This window comes from Cervus canadensis, chromosome 29, assembly GCF_019320065.1.
Source record: "Cervus canadensis isolate Bull #8, Minnesota chromosome 29, ASM1932006v1, whole genome shotgun sequence".
NCBI classification, from domain to species: domain Eukaryota; kingdom Metazoa; phylum Chordata; class Mammalia; order Artiodactyla; family Cervidae; genus Cervus; species Cervus canadensis.
The window spans coordinates 24,655,525-24,666,183 of record NC_057414.1 but is presented as its reverse complement, the minus strand read 5'-3'; the positions used below and the strand labels follow the sequence as shown (position 1 = coordinate 24,666,183).

General features: G+C 41.0%; 1 protein-coding gene across 1 annotated transcript; it reads right to left on the bottom strand.

The window, feature by feature from the left end:
• Positions 1-3,027: 3,027 nt before the first annotated feature.
• LOC122431386 (olfactory receptor 10G9-like) lies at positions 3,028-3,963 on the bottom strand. Its single transcript, XM_043452686.1, has one exon. It carries the CDS (start codon positions 3,961-3,963, stop codon positions 3,028-3,030), a length of 936 nt encoding a protein of 311 aa, XP_043308621.1.
• Positions 3,964-10,659: the final 6,696 nt, after the last annotated feature.

Genomic DNA, 10,659 nt, shown 5'->3' with positions numbered 1-10,659 from the left:
ACTACACAAAAACTGAAATTCAGACCAATGGAACCAGATAGGAAGCCCAGAAAAAAAATCCACACTTGTATGGCCAAGTAATCTATGACAAAGGAGGCAAGAATATACAGTAAAGAAGTCTCTTCATAAGTGCTTCTGGGAATACTGGAAAGCTACATGTGAAAGAATTAGTTTAGAACACTCTCTAACACAAAAATAAAGTCAAAATTATTCAGAGACCCAAATATAAGGCTAGACACTACAAAACTCTTAGAAGAAAATATAGGCAGAACACTCAGGCATAAATCGCAGAAGTAGCTTTCCTATTCACCTACTAGAATAATGAAAATAAAGCAAAAATAAACAAATAGGACCTAATTTAACTTAAAAGCATTTGCACAGCAGAGAAAACTATAAACAAAACAAAAAGACAACCCATGGAATGGGAGAAAATACTTGCCAATGAAGCGATTGTCAAAGGATTCATATCTAAAATATACGATCAACTCTATGTCAAAAAACAACAGCAACCCAATCAAAAAATGGGCAAAAGATCTAAATACACATTTCTCAAAGGAAGGCCTGCATGCTGACTGCAGGTTCAGTCACTCAGTTGCATCCAACTCTTTGCAGCCTCATGAACTGTAGCCTGCCAGGCTCTTCTGCCCATGGGATTATCCAGGCAAGAATACTGGAGACGGTCACCACTTTATCCTCCAAGGGATCTTCCACACCCAGGGACTGAACTCACATCTCCTGCATCTCCTACATTGGCATGCAGATTCTTTACCACTTAGCCACTTGGGAAGTCCAAAGGAAGGCATCCAGAGTGCCAAAAGCACATAAAAAGATGCTCAACATCATTAATAATTAGAGAATCGCAAATGGAAACTACAATGAAGTACCACCTCACTCTGGTCAGAACAGCCATCCTCAAAAAATCTACAAACAATAAATGCTGGAGAGGGTGTGGAGAATAGAGAAACCTTGTACACTATTGGTGAGAATGTAAATTGTCACAATCTCTATGGAGAACAGTATGGAACTCCTTAAAATAGTAAAAGTAGAAATATCACATGATCTAGTAATTCCACTCCTGTGCATATATCCAGAGAAACACCATAATTTGAAAAGATACAGGCACTACAATGTTCCTAGCAACACTATTTTAGAATAGCCAAGACATAGAACCAACCTAAATGTCCACAGAGGCATGGATAGAGGAAGTGGTATTTTATATAAAATAATGATATATAAAATAATGATATAAATGAATTTATTTACAAAATAGAAATAGACTCACAGATTCCTAAAACAAGCTTATAGTTACCAAACGGGAAACAAGGTGGAGTGAGAGATAATAGTTAGTAGCCTAGGACTAACATTCATATCAGTTCAGTTCAGTCGCTCAACCATGTCAGACTCTTTGCAACCCCATGGACTGCAGCATACCAGGCTTCCCTGTCCTTCACCAACACCCAGAGCCTACTAAAACTCATGCCCATCAGGTCCGTGGTGCTATCTAACCATCTCACTCTCTGTCGGGCCCTTCTCCTCCCACCAATCGTTCCCAGCATCAGGGTCTTTTCCAATGAGTCAGTTCTTTGTATCAGGTAGCCAAAGTATTGGACTTTCAGCTTCAGCATCAGTCCTTCCAATGAGTATTCAGGACTGATTTCCTTTAGGATGGACTGGCTTGATCTCCTTGCAGTCCAAGGGACTCTCAAGAGTCTTCTCCAACACCACCGTTCAAAAGCATCAATCCTTCAGCACTCAGCTTTCTTTATGGTCTAACTCTCACATCTATACAAGACTATTGAAAGAACCATCGCTTTGACTAGATGGACTTTTGTTGACAAAGTAATGTCTCTGCTTTTTAATATGCTGTCTAGGTTGGTCATAGCTTTTCTTCCAAGGAGCAAGTGTCTTTTAATTTCATGGCTGCAGTCACCATCTGCAGTGATTTTGGAGCCCAGGAAAACAAAGTCTGTCACTGTTTCCATTGTTTCCCCATCTATTTACCATGAAGTGATGGGACCAGATGCCATGATCTTAGTTTTTTGAATGTTGAGCTTTAAGCCAGCTTTTTCACTCTCCTCTTTCACTTCCATCAAGAGGCTCTTCAGTTCTATTTGCTTTCTGCCATAAGGGTGCTGTCATCTGCATGTCTGAGGTTATTGATATTTCTCCCGGCAATCTTGATTCCAGTTTGTGCTTCATCCAGCCTGGCATTTCGCATGATGTAATCCGCATATAAGTTAAATAAGCAGGGTGACAATATATAGCCTTGACGTACTCCTTTCCCAACTGGAAACCAGTCCATTTGTATACAACTATATATAAAATAGATAATGAACAAGGACCTATGATACAGCGCAAGGAACTCCACTCAGTATCCTGTAATAACCTACATAGAAAAAGAATCTAAAAAAGAATGAATATAGGTATATGTATAACTGAATCGCTATACTGTATGCCTTAAATTAACATATTATTAGAAATTAACTACACTCCAACAAATTTTTTAAATGAGATTCAATAGAAAGGTCAAACCAAATTACATTGCAAGGAACTATGCAGTTTAAGGTAATATGATACATGCTTTGGTTTCACTAAATTAATAAACTGAAAGTGTGAAAGTGTGTTAACGCGTTAGTTGGTCTGTCGTGTCTGACTCTTTTTGACCCCGTAGACTGTAGCCTGACAGACTTCTCTGTCCCTGGAATCCTCCAGGCAAGAATACTGGAGTGGGTAGTCATCCTCTTCTCCAGCGGTTCTTCCCGACATAGGGATCAAACCCAGGTCTCCTACATTGTAGGCAGGCTCTTTGCCATCTGAGCCACTAAGGAAGCCCAATAAACTGAAATCTCATGTTTAAAAAACCTAATATAGCTTTAAAATTCCTCAGAAAAATTAGTCAAGCAAATACTCCTGAGTAGCTGGTTTAGACAAAATTTCATACTGAGAACTATAAATGTAATACATTTCTTCTTGATGACTAAATTATATTACTAAGTTTTTAAAATATGTGTATCTATGTAATATAGCTTATTTGCTTTGTGAGTACATGACTTTGTCTTTAAACTTCAACAGAGCTTTCTTCACTTCCTTGTTCCTCAGGGTGTAGACCAAAGGGTTCAGAAGGGGCGTCATCACAGTGTAGAAAACAGCCACAATCCTGTCCATAGCCTCCTTGGAGCCTGGTCTCAGGTAAATGAAAACACCAGGGCCAAAGAAGCAAACGACCACAGTGCAGTGGGAGGCACAGGTCTGGAAGGCTCTCCATCGCCCCTCCGAGGTTCGGATCTTCAGGATGGAATGGATAATGGATACGTAGGACAGCACTATCAGGAGAAAGCAGCCTGAGGCCACCACCCCAATGGTGACAAAGATCACCATCTCCACGGTGGACGTGTCTGCACAGGCCAGTTTGAGGATGGGTGGGGCATCACAGATGTAATGCTGGATCTGGTTGGGTCCACAGAAGGGCAAATGGAACGTCAGTGTGGTCTGGACAGCAGAGTGCAGAGAACCACTGAGCCACGTGGTTGTGGCCAGGATGGCACACGTCCTCCCACTCATCATGCTGGCGTACCTGAGGGGGTAACTGATGGCCAGGAAGCGGTCATAGGACATGACGGTGTAGAGGAAGCACTCGGTGCTGCCCAGGAAGTGGAAGGAGTAGAGCTGGGCCACACAGCTGGGAAAGGAGATAGGACTGCCTTCTGGGGACACCAGGGTCATCAGCATTTTGGGCACAGTGACCGTGGAGAACCACAAGTCAATGAAGGACAGGTTGCTCAGGAAGTAGTACATGGGGGTGTGCAGGTGGGGATCCACAATAATCACCAGCAGGATGAGAAGGTTCCCCACCACAGTGAGGACATAGATCACCAGGAAGATTCCAAAGAGGAATGTGTCCAGCTCTGGTGCGTGCGGAAGGCCCGTGAGGATGAACGTTGTCACCAGGCTCACGTTTGTCATTTCTCCAGGCTTTCAATCTCTTTCTCTCTGTGGGAATATCAAGAGCCCCCAACATTTAATCAAGAACTGAGAACCCATTCTTTATACAAAAACTGCATCATATATGCTACATAGTTCTAGGGTCATACTCAACTTTGTTTATAACAAGTCACCTTTGAAAAAAAGGATAGAATGACACTATCTTCTTCCTCTCTTATCTCTCTTACTCTTGTTATGCTCGATGTCCGAATCCCCGAGCGGGAAGAGAGAAGGCCTCCAAGACAATGCAACTGGCAAAAAGGGGAAGTTTATTACTGACTCGAGCCAGGGCCCTCTGCCACATCCAACACAGTGGTGCAGGTCAGAGAGCCCTGAGCCCAAGCTGTTACACAAATTTATAGGGTGAGCACACGCCGTTGGTAGTTGGTTTAAGTGGATTGGTTACAAGTTTGCAAAGCAATTTCATTGGTCAAAACTTTCACGCGGGCGGGACTTTCCTGGGGGTTTCCGCCCCGGTTCCTAATTTCCTAATTGGCAAACAGCAGTCAGTATTAAGTGAAAGCTGATTGGTCCTAATTGGCAAACAGCAGTCAGTGTTAAGTGAAAGCTAATTGGTTGTATACAGGTGGCCTTATAATCTTACCAAGTAGGAAGGCCTACTCCTAATCTAAGCTGCGTTACTTCTGCTCGCCTCACAACTCTCACACACAGAGAAACACACACAAATATATGTAAAAAAAAAAATAGGAGAAATCAATTTTAAATTTCCACTGTTGTATCATAAATATTGCTAGTTCAGTTCAGTTGCTCAGTTGTGTCTGAATCTTTGTGACCCATGGACTGCAGCATGCCAGACTTCCTTGTCCATCACCAACTCCCGGACCATACTCAAACTCATGTCCTTGTGTTGGTGATGGCATCCAACCATCTCATCCTCTGTTGTCACCTTTTCCTCCTGCCTTCAATCTTTCCCAGAATCAGGGTCTTTTCCAATGGGTCAGCTCTTCGCATCAGGTGGACAAAATACTGGAGTTTCAGCTTCAGTATCAGTCCTTCCAATGAATATTCAGGACTAATTTCCTTTAGGATTGCCTGATTGGATCTTCTTGAAGTCCAAGGGACTCTCAACAGTCTTCTCCAACTCCACAGTTGAAAAACATCAATTCTTTAGCACTCAGCTTTCTTTATAGTCCAACTCTCACATCCATACATGACTGCTGGAAAAACCATAGCCTTAACTAGACAGACCTTTGCTGGCAAAATAATGTCTCTGCTTTTTAATATGCTGTCTAGGTTGGTCATAGCTTTTCTTCCAAGGAGCAAGCATCTTTTAGTTTCATGGCTGCAATCACCATCTGCAGTGATTTTGGAGCCAAAAAACAGTGTGTCACTGTTTCCACTGTTTCCCCATCTATTTACCATGAAGTGATGGAACCAGATGCCATGATCTTAGTATTCTGAATGTTGAGTTTTAAGCCAACTTTTTCACTTTCCTCTTTCATTTTCATCAAGAGGCTCTTTAGTTCTTCTTCACTTTCTGCCATAAGGGTGGTGTCATCTGCATATCTGAGGTTATTGATATTTCTCCCTGAAAACTTGATTTCAGCTTATGCTTCATCCAGCCTGGCATTTCACATGATGTATTCTGCATATAAGTTAAATAATCAGGGTGACAACACATAGCTTTGGCATACTCCTTTCCCTATTTGGATCTACTCTGTTGTTCCATGTCCAGTTCTAACTGTTGCTTCTTGACCTGCACACAGATTTCTCAGGAGGCAGGTAAAATGGCCTGGTGTTCCCATCTCTTTAAGTATTTTCCACAGTTTGTTGTGATCCGCACGTCAAAGGCTTTGGCATGGTCAATAAAGCAGAAGTTTTTCTGGAACTTTCTTGCTTTTTCTATGATCCAATGGATGTTGGCAATTTGATCTCTGGTTCCTCTGCGTTTTCTAAATCCAACTTGAACATCTGAAAGTTCACGGTTCACATACTGTAGAAGCCTGACTTGAAGAATTTTGAGCATTACTTAGCTAGCGTTGGTAAAGAATCTGCCTATAGTGCAGGAGACCCCGGTTCGATTCCCAGGTGGGGAAGATCTGCTGGAGAAGGGATAGGCTACACACTCCAGTATTCTTGGGCTTACCTTTGGCTCAACTGGTAAAGAATCTGCCTGCAATGTGGGAGACCTGGGTTCGATCCCTGGGTTGGGAAGAGCTCCTGGAGAGGGGAAAGACTACCCACTACAGTATTCTGGCTTGGAGAATTCCATGGACTGTATCGTCCATGGGATTGCAAAGAGTCAGACACAACTGAACGACTTTCAGTTTGCTAGCATGTGAGATGACTGCAACTGTGTGGTAGTTTGAGCATTCTTTGGCATTGCCTTTCTTTGAGATTGGAATGAAAACTGACCTTTTCCAGTCCTGTGGCCACTGCTGAGTTTTCCAAATTTGCTGGCATATTGAGGGCAGAACTTTCACAGCATTATCTTTTAGGATTTGAAATAGCTCAGCTGGAATTCCGTCACCTCCACTAGCTTTGTTCATAGTGATGCTTCCTAAGGCCCACCTGACTTCACATTCCAGGGTGTCTGACTCTAGGTGAGTGATCACACCATTGTGGTTATCTGGGTCATGAAGATCTTTTTTGTATAGTTCTTCTGTGTGTTCTTACCACCTCTTCTTAATATCTTCTGCTTATGTTAGGTCCATACCATTTCTGCCATTTATTGTGCCCATATTTGCATGAAAGTTTCCCTTGTTATCACTAATTTTCTTGAAGAGATCTCTAGTCTTTCCCATTCTATTGTTTTCCTCTATTCCTTTGCATTGATCACTGAGGAAGACTTTCTTATCTCTACTTGCTATTCTTTGGAACTTTTCATTTAAATGGGTATATCTTTCACTTTCTACTTTGCCTTTTGCTTCTCTTCTTTTCTCAGTTGTAAGGCCTCCTCAGGCAACCATGTTGCCTTCTGCATTTCTTTTTCTTGGGGATGGTCTTGATCACTGCCTCCTGTATAATGTCATGAAGATCCATCCATAGTTCTTCAGGCACTCTGTCTATCAGATCTAATCCCTGATTTGATCATTTCCACTGTATAATCATAAGGGATTTGATTTAGGTCATACCTGAATGGTTTAGTGGTTTTCCCTACTTTCTTCAATTTAAGTCTGAATTTGACAATAAGGAGTTCATGGTCTGAGCCACAGTCAGCTCCCAGTCTTATTTTTGCTGACTGTATAGAGCTTCTCAATCTTTGGCTGCAAAGAATATAATCAATCTGATTTCAGTATTGACCATCTGGTGATGTCCGTGTATAGAATCTTCTCTTGTGTTGTTGGAAGAGGGTGTTTGCCATGACCATTACATTCTCTTTCAAAATTCTGTTAGACTTTGCCCTGCTTTATTTTGTACTCCAAGGCCAAATTTGCCTCTTACTCCAGCTATCTCTTGACTTTCTACTTTTGCATTCCAGTCCCCTATAATGAAAATGTTGGTAGGTGCCCAATATGCTACTGGAGAACAATGGAGAAATAAACCCAGAAAGAATGAAGAGATGGAGCCAAAGCAAAAGCAACACCCAGTTATAAATGTGACTGGTGATGGAAGTAAAGTACAATGCTGTAAAGAACACTATTGCGTAGGAACCTGGAATGTTAGGTCCATGAATCAATGTAAATTTGAAGTGGTCAAACAGGAGATAGCAAGAGTGAACATCAACATTTTAGGAATCAGTGAACTAAAATGGGCTGGAGTGGATGAATATAACTCAGATGATCCTTATATCTACTACTATGGGCAAGAATCCCTTAGAAGAAATGAAGTAGCCATCCTAGTCAACAGAAGAGTCCAAAATGCAGCACTTGGATGCAATCTCAAAAACGACAGAATGATCTCTGTTTGTTCCCAAGGCAAACCATTCAGTATCACAGTAATCCAAGTTGAAGTTGAATGGTTCTATGAAGACCTACAAGACCTTCTAGAACTAGCATCCAAATATATATATATATATATATATATATATATATATATATTACTTAGCACCATAAAACAATTCAAATTTTCTGTTTGATTCTTTCTATGGGTCAGGTCACCTGGGTTCTCTGCTTCAGATCTCACAAAGTTGAAAATCAATGCAATCTCATATGGGGCACAAAATTACCTACCTCAGGATCTTAGTACAACTCATACACAATAGATAAGTAAGATAAATAATGTAAAGTAGTTAGCAAAGTACCGAATGCTTTGTAAGTGCTCAATAATAGATAGCAAATTATATGAAACTGTTGTCCTGCTTTAAAAAGCCATATAGGTATAGATAATATGGAGAGACAGAGACCGTAAGAGAGAGAAGGAGGGAGACAAAATAAGTAAATTATCCTGTGCTGTAGAGACTTTGCAGTTTCAAAGCTACAGCTTCAGGGAAAATTTCATCACTGGTATTGATTGCTTCTGCTATTTTCATTAACACACACCACCTGCTTATGTAGGAAATACTCAGTGCAGTTTAAGAATCTAAACTCCATACAGAATCCCTATAACCTCCCAAATGATCCAGAAAATACCAGCCCTCATAACACTGTTGGCTGCATGCTTGTCTTATTATAGACTAGACTAACCTTTGTGGTTGTTCAATTACTCAGTCGTGTCCGACTCTTTGCAACCCCATGGACTGCAGCACACCAGGCTTCCCTGTCCTTCACTGTCTCCCAGAGACTAACCTTTATGAGGGTCTGAGAACATAAACTTCATATGTGTTCTCACAACTGTGATCCACTGGGTGTAGGCTGGCATCTAATATACTGATGCATATTTCTGTCTTAAATATCTAAGTATTTTCCAGTACAGTCTTTGTTAGTGATGATATCCCTCCCCCATCTTCCATTCCTCATACTCATAAAACACAGTGATGCCCTCATAAGAGAAGACAATTCCATCAAGTATCTGATTTTTGTTTAAAATCTACTCCTTGTGACAAGAAATACAGAACCAACATAAGAGAAAGGGACCTATGTTACATGAAAGTCAAGAAAAGTTGGAATTGTATACATTGGAATGTGAGGCAGATGTTCTTAATTTAATCCAAAATATAGTTGATTTCAAGATTGTTACTGTTTTTCAAGAAAAGACTCACCATATAAAAGAAATGAGGTTCTCTGCTCTTAGCAAAACCCATATACAATGGATCCTATCGCCACACAAAGTGCCTTAAGCTACATTAAAAGTCAGTTCAGTTCAGTTGCTCAATCATGTCCAACCTGCAACCCTATGGACTCAGCACACCTGTCTATCACCAACTCCTGGAGCCTACTCAAACTCATGTCCATCGCGTCAGTGATGGCATCCAACCGTCTCATCCTCTGTCATCCCCTTCTCCTCCTGCCTTCAATCTTTCCTTGCATATATTATATAATGTATTAAAAATATACAGTAAAGGTATATTGCCCAAATAAAAGTGTAAATAACAGAGACAATTACTTTAATCACCTATGTGGATATCAGAACTCAAAAAAGGAACAAATATGTCTCTTAAATTTCTACTGCACCAGTGGGTCCCATCTTCAGGATAAATCACGTTTATATTAAGTATGAAATTTTTCATCAGGTGAATTGCAAGACAGCCTGAAACCCAAGGCAGGAGTGTCAGTGAGAGGTTTCGATGTTCAACCTGTATGTTCATGCCATAGCCACTTAGTCGCTATTTGTAGGTCCTTATTACTAGAGAAGATTCCCTGAAGGAGCGCATGGCAACCCACTCCAGTATTCTTACCTGGAGAATTCCAAGGACAGAGGAGCCTGACAGGCTGCAGTCCATGGGGTCACAAAGAGTCAGACGTGACTGAGTGACTAAGCACAGCACAGCACATTACTAACTGTATTTATACAGACATGCATATCTGTGTGTATAAACATATACATACATATGTGTGCCATGAGTGTGTGTCTGTGTGTGTGTCTATATATATATATATATATAGAGAGAGAGAGAGAGAGAGAGAGAGAGTGAAAGCAAGAGCAAGAGGAAATGAGAGAAATCTACCTTTCTAAGAACTCACCACCACTATGTGATTCCTTTCAATATAAAACTCATTTGTGAGAACAGCATCAAAACATGTACATTATCTAGGGTGAAACAGATCACCAGCCCAGGCTGGATGCATGAGACAAGTGCTCAGGCCTGGTGCACTGGGAAGACCCAGAGGAATCTGTGGAGAGAGAGGTGGGAGGGGGGATCGGGATGGGGAATACATGTAAATCCATGGCTGATTCATGTCAATGTATGACAAAAACCACTACAATACTGTAAAGTAATTAGCCTCCAACTAATAAAAATAAATGGAAAAAAAAACTCATTTGTGTTTATCCCTCACCCTGCCAAAATGTTTAACTTTCTACATGCTATGTCGAGGCACTTGTTTGCAAGTTAATACTCAAAAAGCTGGTGTACCTGTAGTTGCTTCTGGAGTGGTTCATTTCTGTTCTAGGACCCCACTAGTTGAAGGGCAGAGAATGGAAACTCACATAGCTAGACAGGCAGGAGCATAATTTGATTTACTTTCTCAGGGAATAGGATTACTCTTGAGTTTCCTGGATGATCAGAAAAACAACTGAAAGAGATTAATTAAAGGTTTTTAAAAGTCACACATATATTTCCCTGTGTGTTTATTATCTGAACACTCCTGAGAAAAGTTCATGTACTTCTGGAGCTTG